This window comes from Oncorhynchus mykiss, chromosome 5 (genome assembly GCF_057628025.1).
Source record: "Oncorhynchus mykiss isolate SJ-2025 chromosome 5, ASM5762802v1, whole genome shotgun sequence".
Taxonomy (NCBI): Eukaryota; Metazoa; Chordata; class Actinopteri; order Salmoniformes; family Salmonidae; genus Oncorhynchus; species Oncorhynchus mykiss.
Genome location: NC_143026.1, coordinates 93443421 through 93460487, shown reverse-complemented (window position 1 = coordinate 93460487; position 17067 = coordinate 93443421). Strand labels below are relative to the sequence as shown.

General features: G+C 44.8%; 1 protein-coding gene and 1 long non-coding RNA gene across 2 annotated transcripts in view; one reads left to right on the top strand and one right to left on the bottom strand.

Annotated features, from left to right (window-relative positions):
* LOC149983633 (uncharacterized) overlaps positions 1-17067 on the top strand; it is a 452711-nt gene that overhangs the window by 328754 nt on the left and 106890 nt on the right. The window lies entirely within an intron of this gene.
* The window catches only part of espnla (espin like a), a 40259-nt gene continuing 26910 nt past the window's right edge, over positions 3719-17067 (bottom strand). The window contains exons 6-16 of the mRNA XM_090236462.1: positions 13399-13569; positions 10805-10931; positions 9996-10147; positions 9797-9901; positions 8960-9097; positions 8703-8858; positions 8422-8592; positions 6013-6177; positions 5477-5743; positions 4586-5317; positions 3719-4488 (exon numbers count right to left, since the gene is read on the bottom strand). Of these exons, the coding sequence (XP_090092588.1) occupies positions 4000-4488; positions 4586-5317; positions 5477-5743; positions 6013-6177; positions 8422-8592; positions 8703-8858; positions 8960-9097; positions 9797-9901; positions 9996-10147; positions 10805-10931; positions 13399-13569 (2673 nt within the window). The 3' untranslated portion in view covers positions 3719-3999. The remainder of the gene's footprint in view (positions 4489-4585; positions 5318-5476; positions 5744-6012; positions 6178-8421; positions 8593-8702; positions 8859-8959; positions 9098-9796; positions 9902-9995; positions 10148-10804; positions 10932-13398; positions 13570-17067) is intronic.

Here is a 17067-nt window from a genome sequence, read left to right as displayed (position 1 = left end):
TAGAGTCAGTCAGAGCTAACAGCAGGAGAGTCAGAGCTGACAGCTGTAGAGTCAGAGCTAACAGCAGGAGAGTCAGAGCTAACAGCTGTAGAGTCAGTCAGAGCTAACAGCTGTAGAGTCAGTCAGAGCTAGGAGCTGAAGAGTCAGAGCTAACAGCTGTAGAGTCAGTCAGAGCTAACGGCAGGAGAGTCAGGCTGACAACTGTAGAGTCAGTCAGAGCTAACAGCAGGAGAGTCAGAGCTGACAGCTGTAGAGTCAGAGCTAACAGCAGGAGAGTCAGAGCTGACAGCTGTAGAGTCAAAGCTAACAGCAGGAGATTCAGAGCTAACAGCAGGAGAGTCAGAGCTAACAGCTGTAGAGTCAGAGCTAACAGCAGGAGAGTCAGAGTTAACAGCTGTAGAGTCAGTCAGAGCTAACAGCTGTAGAGTCAGAGCTGACAGCTGTAGAGTCAGCGCTAACAGCAGGAGAGTCAGAGCTAGGAGCTGTAGAGTCAGAGCTAACAGCTGTAGAGTCAGTCAGAGCTAACAGCAGCAGAGTCAGAGCTAACAGCTGTAGAGTCAGAGCTAGCAGCTGTAGAGTCAGTCAGAGCTAACAGCTGTAGAGTCAGAGCTAACAGCTGTAGAGTCAGTCAGAGCTAGCAGCTGTAGAGTCAGTCAGAGCTAACAGCTGTAGAGTCAGTCAGAGCTAACAGCTGTAGAGTCAGAGCTAACAGCTGTAGAGTCAGTCAGAGCTAGCAGCTGTAGAGTCAGTCAGAGCTAACAGCTGTAGAGTCAGTCAGAGCTAACAGCAACACCATTGCCTTTTGGGGTAGAGATGTGAGAGGCTTACTACAAGCTCTATGCAAACACAAGATTCGGAGCGCTGCGTTTTCCTCACACAGGGACCTTGTAATACGGTCTGGCATTCGTACTTTTTTTTTACTACGTGAAAATTGAGACACGCCGTATCATTCATTCCGCAGCCGTGGGGCCAGTGATTTCATTTGGTTCTTGGATATGACCTATAGGCTATATAGGCTATTCATCAAAGTAACCTATTTTAAAGTAACCCATTGATAGCCAAATATAATCTCAGTGACTGTTCAAAAGGTAAACCAAACAACAAGAATCCACCAAAAAGGAATTTTGTTTAGCAGTAATAACTAGTGATTACAGGCTATTGTGAAATGCTAGAACCTGCTGTAGCCAGCTAGCTAACCTTGTGCTTTTTTTCTAGATGACCAAAACATGGTGTTCTATTATTAGCTGGGATGTGAATACACAAGCAGTTAAACTGGGATTATGTTTTAGGTTACACAGGTAAGTTTAACAATATTTGCCAGGGCATATTTTTTGTTATTGTAAATTGGATTATTTCACATGGAAAGCTAAAAAGGCTATGTTTTTAGCCAGGCTAAAGCCAGCCAGCAACTACTAGCAAGGGTAGGTGACTCTTCCTTGCTTTTCACAAAATGAGAAGACAAAAAAACAAAAACTAATGTTTCCCGGCGACGATATCATGTTACCAAAAGGTGTTTTCTGCACTCCACACGCACATAGATCTAAGGACTGAATTTATTATTATTATTTTATAAATTTGACCTTTTATTTAACTAGGCAAGCTAAAGCTTGTAGTAAACTTAATGCTTAAAATGATTTTTGGCAATGAGGCCCTTTTATCTCCTTCCCCAGAGTCAGATGAACTTGTGGATACCATTTTGTATGTCTCTGCATGCAGCTTGAAGAAAGTTGCTAACCTAGCGTTAGCGCAGTTGCTAACTGCTGTTAGCGCAATGACTGGAAGACTATGGTAGCAGATACCAAGACCTCCAGTCATTGCGCTAACGCTAGTTAGCATTGGCTTGCGGAACTACCTCTTATCTTTCTTCATACTGAACACAGAGACATAAAAATAGTGTCCGGGAAGTTCGTATGACTTTGGTGGAGTTACACATCTATGCCAGAATCTCAAAGTTTTCCTTGTAACATCATGGTACAAGGTGACATCATGCTAATAGTATCGATACTGATATGTGTGACGAAGGAAAAACCCATGTTATACAGTGCCTTGCACGGCCCCCTTGAACTTTGCGACCTATTGCCACATTTCAGGCTTCAAACATAAAGATATAAAACTGTATTATTTTGTGAAGAATCAACAACAAGTGGGACACAATCATGAAGTGGAACGACATTTATTGGATATTTCAAACTTTTTTAACAAATCAAAAACTGAAAAATTGGGCGTGCAAAATTATTCAGCCCCCTTAAGTTAATACTTTGTAGCGCCACCTTTTGCTGCGATTACAGCTGTAAGTCGCTTGGGGTATGTCTCTATCAGTTTTGCACATCGAGAGACTGACATTTTTTCCCATTCCTCCTTGCAAAACAGCTCGAGCTCAGTGAGGTTGGATGGAGAGCATTTGTGAACAGCAGTTTTCAGTTCTTTCCACAGATTCTCGATTGGATTCAGGTCTGGACTTTGACTTGGCCATTCTAACACCTGGATATGTTTATTTTTGAACCATTCCATTGTAGATTTTGCTTTATGTTTTGGATCATTGTCTTGTTGGAAGACAAATCTCCGTCCCAGTCTCAGGTCTTTTGCAGACTCCATCAGGTTTTCTTCCAGAATGGTCCTGTATTTGGCTCCATCCATCTTCCCATCAATTTTAACCATCTTCCCTGTCCCTGCTGAAGAAAAGCAGGCCCAAACCATGATGCTGTCACCACCATGTTTGACAGTGGGGATGGTGTGTTCAGGGTGATGAGCTGTGTTGCTTTTACGCCAAACATAACGTTTTGCATTGTTGCCAAAAAGTTCAATTTTGGTTTCAAATGATCAGAGCACCTTCTTCCACATGTTTGGTGTGTCTCCCAGGTGGCTTGTGGCAAACTTTAAACAACACTTTTTATGGATATCTTTAAGAAATGGCTTTCTTCTTGCCACTCTTCCATAAAGGCCAGATTTGTGCAATATACGACTGATTGTTGTCCTATGGACAGAGTCTCCCACCTCAGCTGTAGATCTCTGCAATTCATCCAGAGTGATCATGGTCCTCTTGGCTGCATCTCTGATCAGTCTTCTCCTTGTATGAGCTGAAAGTTTAGAGGGACGGCCAGGTCTTGGTAGATTTGCAGTGGTCTGATACTCCTTCCATTTCAATATTATCGCTTGCACAGTGCTCCTTGGGATGTTTAAAGCTTGGGAAATCTTTTTGTATCCAAATCCAGCATTAAACTTCTTCACAACAGTATCTCGGACCTGCCTGGTGTGTTTCTTGTTCTTCATGATGCTCTCTGCGCTTTTAACGGACCTCTGAGACTATCACAGTGCAGGTGCATTTATACGGAGACTTGATTACACACAGGTGGATTGTATTTATCATCATTAGTCATTTAGGTCAACATTGGATCATTCAGAGATCCTCACTGAACTTCTGGAGAGAGTTTGCTGCACTGAAAGTAAAGGGGCTGAATAATTTTGCATGCCCAATTTTTCAGTTTTTGATTTGTTAAAAAAGTTTGAAATATCCAATAAATGTCGTTCCACTTCATGATTGTGTCCCACTTGTTGTTGATTCTTCACAAAAAAACACAGTTTTATATCTTTATGTTTGAAGCCTGAAATGTGGCAAAAGGTCGCAAAGTTCAAGGGGGCCGAATACTTTCGCAAGGCACTGTTTGTACAGACAATTCTGGCTCTTCTCAGAGGAAATCACGTGACACTAGCATGTCCTTTATGCTTCTTTATTGTTATAGTACTATACATCTGACGACCTGTTTCTAAGGTTGGAAAGTTTACTGTAGGCTTACTTTTCTCTTTAAATAATAAGAGCTGTTACAACTATTCACAAAGAACACAAAGGTATTCACACTCAGAATAAAATGCACTTACAGTACACTCATCCCTTACTATAACTTGATATCAGCAGACTACATAACTATAACTTGACTTCGGAAGACTACCAATTATTTAAAAAAAATATTTTTAAAAAAGAAGGTAAAGTGAAAACAACTACTACTCAAAATCAAAAATCTCTGCCTCCTTGTCTTTCCAGAAAGTGAAACTCCTGTCTATGTATTTGCAAATCTCATCATTGCTGAAACTGGAAATGTCTGTTCCTTGTTTAATCAGAGCCCCTTCATCTGGTGTTGGGGTTTGAAGGATGACTATGGGCACAGGCCTGACCTCTGGTGGAAACGGTTGTTTCTCTACCTCTGGCAGTTCACACCGAGTCGTTGACACGTTCCCAAAGAACTTGGCCTTAATGTCCTCGAAGCCGTCCTTCCACTCACGGTTCCCGGCCTCGATGTCCATCATGACGGCCTTGTGGAACTCCCGGATGCTCTCCCAGGTGAAACGACCAACGTGGTCAAACACCTCAAAGCACAGCAGGTGTCTCATCTTCCTCTCGTCCGCGGGGAGTTCGAGTTCCAGGATGTGGAAGTACCCCAGCATAAAGAGGTCAAGGGTCAGACTGTCATAGTCCACCATCGCCCCGTCCACCTTGTGGAGGAATTAGAATCAGATTCAGAATCACAATCAGTGTGTGTGTGTGTGTAGAAAGTGTCTGTGTGTGTGTGTGTATAAAGTGCAGAATGACCTTGGGGAGGAACTGTTCAGGGGAGTATGGTGCCTGCTGCCTGTGGAGACGGCGGATTTGGCGAGACGGAACGCTGGAGATCATGCTCCTCCAATCACCAATCATCTTGTTGATGACACTCCTCTGTTTGAAGAAATGTCCCAGAGGCATCTGAGATCCCTTCTGTGGTCCCCTGCCACCTGTCCCCCCAGGTTTACCGCCAACCTCCTCCACACTGGCTCTCCTCTCGGCCTCTCTGGTCTTCAGGGTCACCGTGTAGGCGGACTTCTTCCAGTGGCCCAGGAACAGCACCACGATACGTTCCTTCCGTAGACTGGTGGTTTCCCTAACGTCGGTCATGTCGTCATCGCAGGCTATGCCTGAGTCACTGTTCCGGTCAGCTTCGGGGGCTGGGTTCATCTCTTCGGGCTGTTCCTGTGTTCCTCTGACCTCTGACCCCAGGCCTTCCTCCTGTGTGGCTGACATCGTGTGGACCTCTTCTTCTGTTTCTTGTTCATGACCTTCAAAGTTGGACTTCAGATTCCGGACAGAAACCCCAAACTGTTGGATCTCGGACTCTATCTGCTCCCTGCGCCCTCGGGTAGAGGTGGGTCTGTCTGGGCTCTGGGAGAACACAGTGGATAGCTCTGTGTTGGGCATCTTAGAATACGGCCCGTCTGCCAGGTTGGCCATCAGCAGGGACATGCTCTTTACGATGCCTGAGATACGGTTGCACCACACGGGCAGAGGGACCTTAATTAAGGGATTACAATGGAAATAAGTAATTGACTTCATTGTGTGATTTTAGAAACATTGTTCATGTTTGTAAAATAGAATTACATATATAATTTAATAGGATCTCTGTGGTATATACACTGTTGAATTTTTTGTTGTTGTCAAATAAACTCAAACCTGAGACTCCTGGTTGGGGTTTCTGAACTGAGTGCTGGCTGTGATGTTGACGATGGGAGCTGGCAGGATGGTCCTGAGCTCCTCAGCCAGACGAGCTAGCTCTGTCTCATAGCCTTCACAGTTTTTCTGGTTGGACACGTTCTGGATCTGCTTCTCCAGGTAAATCAGGTCGTCCTCGGTCAGCAGCTCTCCAAACGGGCCCAGGATAGCGTTGTGGGCCTGTGAATACCTCCAGTTCACCGCTTTGGAAGTGCTGTTCCCATTCTCCTACAAAGGTTGAGGAGACACAGTACAGAGGTTTTTAAATATACAGTACACGTCATATCACTGACATACACACGATGAGGGATGAGTTTGTTTTTTGGAACACAAGAAATTAGTAGACTTAATCTGGGTCTGAGAATCCGTCTCTTTATGTCCTGATTGGTGTAATGACTACGAATAACATGCCAGCTCTATTGATGTGACCATACAGCATCATGATTTATCCAATCAGGTCTGTGACCGTATTGGAATATGAAATCAGAGTGCCTCACCTTCCTCCTCTGGTCCTCCTCGTCCAATAGCCTGGCCTGTAGCTGACGCACCATGACCTGTCTCTTCCACTCAGCGATTGGCCGACCCCGCTCGTCATGGGTGGGAACCAGATAGTCAATGTCTGATAGGTTGGCCTCTTCCGTGGGCAGAACTACCATCCTGTTCTGTTGGCGAACAAAACAATATCAACACCAATTTACCATCAGTATAACAGCTTGTTGTATTAGTCCAATATGGAGACTGAGCTGGACGAGATGGGTCTCTCATGGGACAGGGCAGAAACTGGCCAAAGACTGGGTCCACTTGTCCAGTGGACGAGATGGGTCTCTCTTGGGACAGGGCAGAAACTGTGGCCAAAGACTGGGTCCACTTGTCCAGTGGACGAGATGGGTCTCTCGTGGGACAGGGCAGAAACTGTGGCCAAAAACAGACTCCAGTGGACAAGATGGGTCTCTCTTGGGACAGGGCAGAAACTGGCCAAAGACAGACTCCAGTGGACGAGATGGGTCTCTCTTGGGACAGGGCAGAAACTGGCCAAAGACAGACTCCAGTGGACGAGATGGGTCTCTCTTGGGACAGGGCAGAAACTGGCCAAAGACAGACTCCAGTGGACAAGATGGGTCTCTAGTGGGACAGGGCAGAAACTGTGGCCAAAAACAGACTCCAGTGGACAAGATGGGTCTCTCTTGGGACAGGTCAGAAACTGGCCAAAGACAGACTCCAGTGGACAAGATGGGTCCACTTGTCCAGTGGACGAGATGGGTCTCTCATGGGACAGGGCAGAAACTGTGGCCAAAGACAGACTCCAGTGGACAAGATGGGTCCACTTGTCCAGTGGACGAGATGGGTCTCTCGTGGGACAGGGCAGAAACTGTGGCCAAAGACAGACTCCAGTGGACAAGATGGGTCTCTCGTGGGACAGGGCAGAAACTGTGGCCAAAGACAGACTCCAGTGGACGAGATGGGTCTCTCTTGGGACAGGGCAGAAACTGGCCAAAGACTGGGTCCATTTGTCCAGTGGACGAGATGGGTCTCTCTTGGGACAGGGCAGAAACTGGCCAAAGACAGACTCCAGTGGACAAGATGGGTCTCTCTTGGGACAGGGCAGAAACTGGCCAAAGACAGACTCCAGTGGACAAGATGGTCTCTCGTGGGACAGGGCAGAAACTGTGGCCAAAGACTGGGTCCCCTTGTCCAGTGGACGAGATGGGTCTATTTGTCCAGTGGACAAGATGGGTCTCTCGTGGGACAGGGCAGAAACTGTGGCCAAAGACAGACTCTGGTGGACAAGATGGGTCTCTCGTGGGACAGGGCAGAAACTGTGGCCAAAGACAGACTCCAGTGGACAAGATGGGTCTCTCTTGGGACAGGGCAGAAACTGTGGCCAAAGACAGACTCCAGTGGACAAGATGGGTCTCTCGTGGGACATGGCAGAAACTGGCCAAAGACAGACTCCAGTGGACAAGATGGGTCTCTCGTGGGACATGGCAGAAACTGGCCAAAGACAGACTCCAGTGGACAAGATGGGTCTCTCGTGGGACAGGGCAGAAACTGGCCAAAGACAGACTCCAGTGGACGAGATGGGTCTCTCTTGGGACATGGCAGAAACTGTGGCCAAAGACAGACTCCAGTGGACAAGATGGGTCTCTCGTGGGACAGGGCAGAAACTGTGTCCAAAGACTGGTCCACTTGTCCAGTGGACGAGATGGGTCTATTTGTCCAGTGGACAAGATGGGTCTCTCGTAGGACAGGGCAGAAACTGTGGCCAAAGACAGACTCCAGTGGACAAGATGGGTCTCTAGTGGGACAGGGCAGAAACTGGCCAAAGACAGACTCCAGTGGACAAGATGGGTCTCTCTTGGGACAGGGCAGAAACTGGCCAAAGACAGACTCCAGTGGACAAGATGGGTCTCTCTTGGGACAGGGCAGAAACTGTGGCCAAAGACTGATTCCAGTGGACAAGATGGGTCCACTTGTCCAGTGGACGAGATGGGTCTATTTGTCCAGTGGACAAGATGGGTCTTTCGTGGGACAGGGCAGAAACTGTGGCCAAAGACAGACTCCAGTGGACAAGATGGGTCTCTAGTGGGACAGGGCAGAAATTGTGGCCAAAGACAGACTCCAGTGGACAAGATGGGTCTCTCGTGGGACATGGCAGAAACTGTGGCCAAAGACAGACTCCAGTGGACAAGATGGGTCTCTCTTGGGACAGGGCAGAAACTGGCCAAAGACAGACTCCAGTGGACAAGATGGGTCTCTCTTGGGACAGGGCAGAAACTGTGGCCAAAGACAGACTCCAGTGGCAGAAGATTTGTTGCCTTATGTCACACACCAAACAAAGAGGACTAAGTAAGTATTAGCCCAAGTAGAGAAAATATTTTTAAAAAGAGAAGTGATGTGATGCTTACTGCTTGTGCTACAGCTACTGTGGATATTTCTGTCTGTTTCAGAGATGTGATGGATTTCATGTTGTCGAGGAACTTTTTGTCACCGAGCAGGTTTTTGCCAGCCAGGAGATTCTTGTCAGAAGCCTTCGCCAGATCAACAGTTTTTACCTCAGCCTTTACCAGTATCTTACCCTGTTTAAGACAAAGAAAGTTAACATTCATTGCGTTATGACAGCTTGGCGGTACAAGTCTAAGAACATAAATTGAAACAACAGAAGAGGAAATCTGATGTCAGTGTTTACTGCGTGTGCTGCGTCAGCTGAAGACTTCATTTCAGTGAGGGGCTTTTTGTCAACAAGTGTAACGTTATTGGTCACATCAACAGTAATCACTTCTTCAGAAGGTTTGTTCTGACTGATTCCGTCTGCCGAAAATGTATGTCTCACCACCATTTTACTCTGTTGAAGACAATACCGCACATCAGTTAAAAAAAACTTGGTCAAATAGACCAATTAGTCCGAGAACAGAAACAAGATATCAGAGAGTGAAGAGTAATTACAGCATTTGTTGAAGGTTCTGGAGACTTGATTTCACAGAGGAGTTTTTTCCCACCGAGCCCAAGGACATTTTGGGTCGGATCGACAGAAGACTGTTCAGAAGGTTTGACCTCTTCTGTGGAAAACGACACCATCTTACTCTGTTGAAGACAAAGCTATATCATTCATCCTTCACATACGGTGTCCATATTAGGACAACCGCAAACACAGCAGTTTCATTATCAGGATGTCCTAATACGGACACGATAATTATAACAGATTAATAATTAATTATAATTATAAGGAGTGTTAATACAAAAAACACAAATATCTGAGGAAGAGGAAAGAGGAAATACAATGAAATGGCATCATCATCATCATCATCATCATCATCATCATCATCATCATCATCATCATCATCATCATCAGCATCATCATCATCATCATCATCATCATCATCATCATCATCATCATCATGTTTCTGTATTAGTTCAAGAACAACAAAACAAAAGCGGTCGGTTCAAAATCTGTAAATAAAAATATATACACAGTGCCTTTAACTGCAGTAGTTAGTTCTTCCTCAGATATACAGTGCCTTGCGAAAGTATTCGGGCCCCCTTGAACTTTGCGAATAATTTTGCACGCCCAATTTTTCAGTTTTTGATTTGTTAAAAGAGTTTGAAATATCCAATAAATGTCGTTCCACTTCATGATTGTGTCCCACTTGTTGTTGATTCTTCACAAAAAAAAAATACAGTTTTATATCTTTATGTTTGAAGCCTGAAATGTGGCAAAAGGTCGCAAAGTTCAAGGGGGCCGAATACTTTCGCAAGGCACTGTATATCGGAGGAAGAACTAACTACTGCAGTTGGTGAGGATTTCAATTCACAAAGGATCTTGTTTCCACCCAGCTGAACTTTGGTGAGATCAACAGTCATCTCTTCCACTTCCTCTACTACCTTATTCTGTAGAAGACAAAGAAGACCAACTATTTATAAGTATAACAGCCTGGTATATCATCCTAAAAAACAGGAAGAGACTTATCAAAGGGATGCTTACTGTTCGTGTTGATACTAGCTCTGATGGTTTCATTTCTGTCAGGAGCCCTTTGTCGCCGTTGATTTTACCAGCCAGGAGGTTTTCGTCTGAAACCTCGGTCAGATGGTTTTCAGTTTTCACCTCCTCGCTGCTTTGAGTTAAATTTTTCACAACTGAAATAAAACAGTGACAGATGTGTTTGTTAGCGTGTGTTTTTAAACGAGAGCAGTGTCCTACTCGTGTTAACACATGGCAACAGACACAAAACATCAATTCCAAACGTCATGGATTGACCAATGATTGAACTGAACCAATGGTGAAATCAATTCCCAAACGTCATGGATTGACCAATGATTGAACTGAACCAATGGTGAAATCAATTCCAAACGTCGTGGATTGCAAATAAATTCAATGATTGAACTGAACCAATGGTGAAATCAATTCCCAAACCAACTATTACAAGTAGTGACTTGCTTGGTTAAAACAATTGTTAAATAAATAAATGAAGTAGAAATAGAGCGCAATACTGGTATGACACTAAACTGGTCGGGACGATGCCAGTATTGTGATAGTCGTTAGCATCGTGTCAAGGAAACAAAACACGAAGCAGATTTTCCTTCTGTAGGAAAACAACCCTAATGTTGGAAACAAACATATTATGTTGTCATCCTGAATCACATGTATTTATTTCTCGAGCTATAGCACACAATATTTTTTTGTTTGTTTTCAAAAGACCAAAGTATTTGGTCTGCTTTGTGTTTTCATTTTTTTACCATGTCAAAAAAATATTGGGATACTGGTATCATCACAAACTGGTGTTAACCCCTCACCTGTTGATGCCACTATAACATGTCGTACACTGGAGATGGCAGATGGTTGTGGTTGAGAGGAGGATGAGGTGGGTTCAGGCAGAGGAGCAGGGTATTGAGCCTGAGGGTACTCCTCTGTCTCTGGTTGCTAGGCAGGAAAACAAAAAGATGGTGAATCTTTGGGATATAGGATATGGGCCTACATGGGATATTGTCACGTTCTGACCATCGTTCGTGTGTGTTTTCCTTGTTTTAGTGTTGGTCAGGACGTGAACATTTCAATGAAACATGGTGAAGCCCCAAAATTGCCCTCGCTGGAAGCCTGTGTTTCAGACATAAGGAAGTGGATGGCAGCCAACGTTCTACTTTTAAAGTGGGAGAAAACAGAGATGCTTGTTCTAGGTCCCAAGAAACAGAGATTTTCTGTTGAATCTGACAATTAATCTCGATGGTTGTACAGTCGTCTCAAATAAAACTGATGAAGGACCTCGGCGTTACTCTGGACCCTGATCTCTCTTTTGACGAACATATTAAAGGACAGCTTTTTTCCATCTACTTAACATTATAAAAATCATACATTTTCTGTCCAAAAATGATGCAGAAAAATAAATCCATGCCTTTGTCACTTCTAGGTTAGACTACTGCAATGCTCTACTTTCCGGCTACCCGGATAAAGCACTAAATAGACTTCAGTTAGTGCTAAATTCGGCTGCTAGAATCCTGACTAGAACCCCAAAATTTGATCATATTACTCCAGTGCTAGCCTCCCTACACTGGTTTCCTGTTAAGGCAATGGCTTTACTGCTAACCTACAAAGCATTACATGGGCTTGCTCCTACCTATCTGTCCGATTTGGTCCTGCCGTACATACCTACATGTACGCTATGGTCACAAGACGCAGGCCTCCTAATTGTCCCTAGAATTTCTAAGCAAACAGCTGGAGGCAGGGCTTTCTCCTATAGAGCTCCATTTATATGGAATGGTCTGCCTACCCATGTGAGAGACGCAAACTCGGTCTCAACCTTTTTAGTCTTTACTGAAGACTCATCTCTTCAGTGGGTCATATGATTGAGTGTAGTCTGGCCCAGGAGTGTAAAGGTGAATGGAAAGGCACTGGAGCAAAGAACCACCCTTGCTGTCATGGCGGAGATCTTTGTGGGCTATACTCGGCCTTGTCTTAGGGTGGTAGGTTGGTGGTTGAAGATATCCCTCTAGTGGTGTGGGGGCTGTGCTTTGGCAAAGTGGGTGGGGTTATATCCTGCCTGTTTGGCCCTGTCCGGGGTTATCATCAGATGGGGCAACAGTGTCTCCTGAACCCTCCTGTCTCAGCCTCCAGTATTTATGCTGCAGTAGTTTATGTGTTGGGGAGCTAGGGTTAGTCTGTTGTATCTGGAGTATTTATCCTGTCTTATCCGGTGTCCTGTGTGAATTTAAGTTTCTCTCTCTCTCTCTCTCTCAGTTTTAGGCTGAGTTTCTGTACAGCACTTTGAGATATCAGCTGATGTAAGAAGGGCTATTTAAATACATTTTATTTGGTTAGTAGGTAGGTTAGAAGATAAGTTAGTAGCTAGGTTTCGAAGCTAGGTTAGAAGCTAGGTTAGAAGCTATGTTAGAAGCTAGGATAGTAGCTAGGTTAGAAGAGCTAGGTTAGTAGCTAGGTTAGAAGCTAGGTTAGTAGCTAGGTTAGAAGCTATGTTAGAAGCTAGATTAGTAGCTATGTTAGAAGCTAGGTTAGTAGCTAGGTTATAAGCTATTTTAGAAGCTAGGTTAGAAGAGCTAGGTTTGTAGGTATGTTAGAAGCTAGGTTAGTAGATATGTTAGTAGCTAGGTTAGTAGATACGTTAGAAGCTAGGTTAGTAGATAGGTTAGAAGCTAGGTTAGAAGCTAGGTTAGAAGCTAGGTTAGTAGATAGGTTAGAAGCTATGTTAGAAGCTAGGTTAGAAGCTAGGCTAGAACCTATGTTAGAAGCTAGTTTAGTAGCTATGTAAGAAGCTAGGTTTCCATCAAATTTGCATAAAATAATATGCACATTTTCCCACCAGAAATGTGTTTCCATCAAACAGATTTTTTGCAGATAAAAGTCTGTGTGATGACGTAGTGCACATAAAGATAATGTTTGCGGTTAAAGTCCCATGTACTGAATGAAAAATACAAGGAAATTGGTTTCCATCGCATTTTCAACTCTGATAGTTTTGTTATATAGCAAATGTGCTCACTCTGGTCTTGGTACGTGCGCTCTAGCCAACAACTGGCAGACACAGTACGGGTAGGCTAGCTACATTATGAGATTATTATGGATAAGAGAATATTATTTTTATTTGTCAAATGGCAGCCAAGCATCGATCATAATGTCACCAGAATAAGACCCTCGATATTTATTGGAAAGGAGCATCAAGCTCATCACCGTGCACCTTCACCACCTTGTGAAGTGGGAGGACGAAGCCTAGAGAGGAACCAGACTCAGAGGGGAAGCCCATCTAGAGAGGATCCAGACTCAGATGGGAAGCCCATCTAGAGAGCATCCAGACTCAGATGGGAAGCCAATCTAGAGAGGAACCAGACTCAGATGCCAACCATCAGCTCGGTATCATACTGTCAGTATGTCAGCCAATCACCTTTAAGCTCTCCATATTTGTTTTGTTGTTATTGTGGAAGTAGTCCCGGCCGGGGTCGCTAAGGCGACGGTAGTAGTCCTCTTTACTGGGCTGCCACGCCACAGCCTGTCTCCCCCTCACATCCTCCTCTACCGGACCTAGTTCTTCTATTGGCTGGTCTGCTGAGAAGGGCTGGGAGGGGGAAAGAGAGAGAGAGAGAGAGAGAGAGAGAAAGAAGCTCAGATCGGTGAGGTACAATGAGTTCAGAACAGAGTAGAAAGGAGAGGAAAATAAAGAAATAAAGGATTAGGGAGTGGAGTAGAAAGAAACAAACCTTGCATGTATTGGCAGGATTTCAACCCCTGTGGGGAGGATGCAGGATATATGGAAGCGTTTAGATCTCCCCTAATGAACCTGTGATGTCCTAATGGAGGCCATGCAGAATGCAGATCAAATTCTGCTCTCAAAGGACAGGAATAAAAACCCACAACCTCTGTGTTCCAAACGGGACCCTATTCCCTATATAGTGCACTTCTGTTGACCAGAGCCCCTAAGGCTCTAGTGTACAGTACAGGGAATAGGGTGCCATTTGGAACACACTAAACATCAAAGGCAGGGCTGATACGCTGCAGAACACTGTTGTGCTTTGTCTCCAAGGAGTGGTCCCAGCCATTTCCACACTCACGCCACTTTGATGTACGCTGTGACATTGCGGCATTGCTGTCGCTGCGGAGTTAACTTCAAGACGCTGCAGACAAGGTCAGCCTGTCCGCAGCTCCTAACCGACTTTGCAGTATTTTTGTTGTGTTATTTCTTACATTAGAAGTATTTATATTTATATATATTTATATTTATATTGTACAGAACGTTTTCTTGCATTATTACCCATAGCCGAAAACAACGGTTATTAGATTGGCGGTCACCAGCGTAACGACCAGAAATGTGACTTTCCTGAAGTGGATTCTTTGTTCCTACCCCCAGAGGCATTTTCACTCATCTCAGGGGCTGCTCCAAGACACCGCCTACGAAGAAGAGGAATACGGAGTGAGCTTTTAGTCCGACTCAGGGGGCGTTCATACTGTTCAACGCATACGCATTACTTGCTAATGTTCAGTCTATGGACAATAAAGTAGACGAGCTCAGGGCGAGGATCTCCTTCCAGGGAGACATCAGGGACTGTAACATACTCTGTTTCACGGAATCATAGCTCTCTCCGGATATACTGTCCCAGTCCATACAGCAAGCGGGGTTCTCCATACATCATGCGGACAGGAAGAAAGATAGAACTCTCTGGGAAGAAGAAAGACGGAGGTGTATGTTTCATGATTAACTATCATGGTGTGTTAACGTACAGGAACAATTCTCCCAATCTGGAATACCTCAATATAAAATGCAGACTTTTCTTTTGTCTCTCCCGAGAGAATTCTCTTGTCACGGCCGTGTTTATTCCCCCTCAAGTTGACACTGTGACGGCTCTCAAGGAACTACATTGGACTTTGTGCAAACTGGAAAGCCGCATATCCTGAGGCCGCATTTATTGTAGCTTGGGACCAATAAAGCAAATCTGAGGAAAATCTTAAAGTCTTAACAACACATCGCTTGCACTACTTGTTCATCAAGAAACTCTTGACCATTGCTACTCCCCCTTCCGGGACGGCTAAGGAGCCCTCTCCTGACCTCCTTTTGGCCAATCAGATCACTTCTCCACATTCTGCTCCTCCTTTCCTATAGGCAGAAACTTAAACAGGAAGTTCCCGTGGTAAGGTCTGTTCAATGTTGTTCTGACCAATCAGAATCTATGCTTCAAGATTGTCTTGATCAAGCGGACTGGGATATGTTCCGGGTTGCCTCTGAGAATAACATTGACGTATACACTGACTCGGTGACAGAGTTCATCAGGAAGTGGTATAGAGGATGTTGTTCCCAGTGTGAGGATTATTCTACCTAAAACCTTTTTATTTTATTTTTTTATTTTACCTTTATTTAACCAGGCAAGTCAGTTAAGAACAAATTCTTATTTTCAATGACGGCCTGGGAACAGTGGGTTAACTGCCTGTTCAGGGGCAGAACGGCAGATTTGTACCTTGTCAGCTCGGGGGTTTGAACTCACAACCTTCCGGTTACTAGTCCAACGCTCTAACCACTAGGCTACCCTGCCGCCCCGAGTCAACCTTCTGGATAGGTGGCAGCATTTACGCAAAACTGAAATCGCAGGCCTGATTACCAACAACGATGAGACAGCCGACAGGGAGGAGGTGAGGGCCCTGGCGAAGTGGTGCCAGGAAAATAACCTCTCTCTCTCAGTGTAGCCTAGTGGTTAGAGCGTTGGACTAGTAACCGAAAGGTTGCAAGTTCGAATACCCGAGCTGACAATGTACAAATCTGTCGTTCTGCCCCTGAACAGGCAGTTAACCCACTGTTCCTAGGCCGTCATTGAAAATAAGACTGACTTGCCTAGTTAAATAAAGGTTAAAAAATGTCAACAAAATGAAGGAGCTGATCATAGAAAAGCTAGAAAAGCTTCAAGCTTCTCAGTGAGTACATCAATGACAACCTGGAATAGTCCATCCACACAGACAGTGTGGTGAAGAAGGCGCAACAGCACCTCTTCAACCTCAGGAGGCTGAAGAAATTCGGGCCTGGCCCCTAACACCCTCACTAACTTCTGCAGACGCACCATTGAGAGCATCCTGTCGGGCTGTATCACCGCCTGGTACGGCAACTGCACCATCTGCAACCGCAGGGCTCTCCAGATGGTGGTGTGGTCAACACGATGCATCACCGGGGGCACACCGCCTGCCCTCCAGGACATCTAAGGCACCAGGTGTCACAAGAAGCCCCAAAATTTCATCAAGGACCTGAGCAATGGCTTGTTCACCCCGCTTCCCGGCGGAGATAGTACCTACTAGCTGGCCTCCGCCCAGTACCCTGCACTGAACCTTAGAGCGCTGCTCTATGTACAGTTGAAGTCGGAAGTTTACATACACCTTAGCCAAATACATTTAAAATCAGTTTTTCACAATTCCTGACATTTAATCCTAGTAAATATTCTGTCTTGGGTCAGTTAGGATCACCACTTCATTTTAAGAATGTGAAATGTCATATATAATGATATATATAATAATAGTAATAATAGTAGAAAGAGTGATTTATTTCAGCTTTTTTTTCTTTCATCACATTGGGTCAAACGTTTCAGGTAGCCTTCCACAAGCTTCCCACAATAAGTTGGGTGAATTTTGGCCCATTCCTCCTGACAGAGCTGGTGTAAGTGAGTCAGGTTTGTAGGCCTCCTTGCTCACACACGCTTTTTCAGTTCTGCCCACACATGTTCTATAAGATTTAGGTCAGGGATTTGTGATGGCCACTCCAATACCTTGACTTTGTTTTCCTTAAGCCATTATGACACAACTTTGAAAGTGTGCTTGGGGTCATTGTCCATTTGGAAGACCCATTTGCGACCAAGCTTTAACTTCCTGACTGATGTCTTGAGATGTTGCTTCAATATATCCACATAATTTTCCTACCTCATGATGCCATCTATTTTGTGAAGTGCACCAGTCCCTCCTGCAGCAAAGCACCCCCACATGTTGCTGCTACCCCCGTGCTTCATGGTTGGGATGGTGTTCTTCGGCTTGCAAGCATCCCCCTTTTTCCTCCAAACATAAATATTGTCATTATGGCCAAACAGTT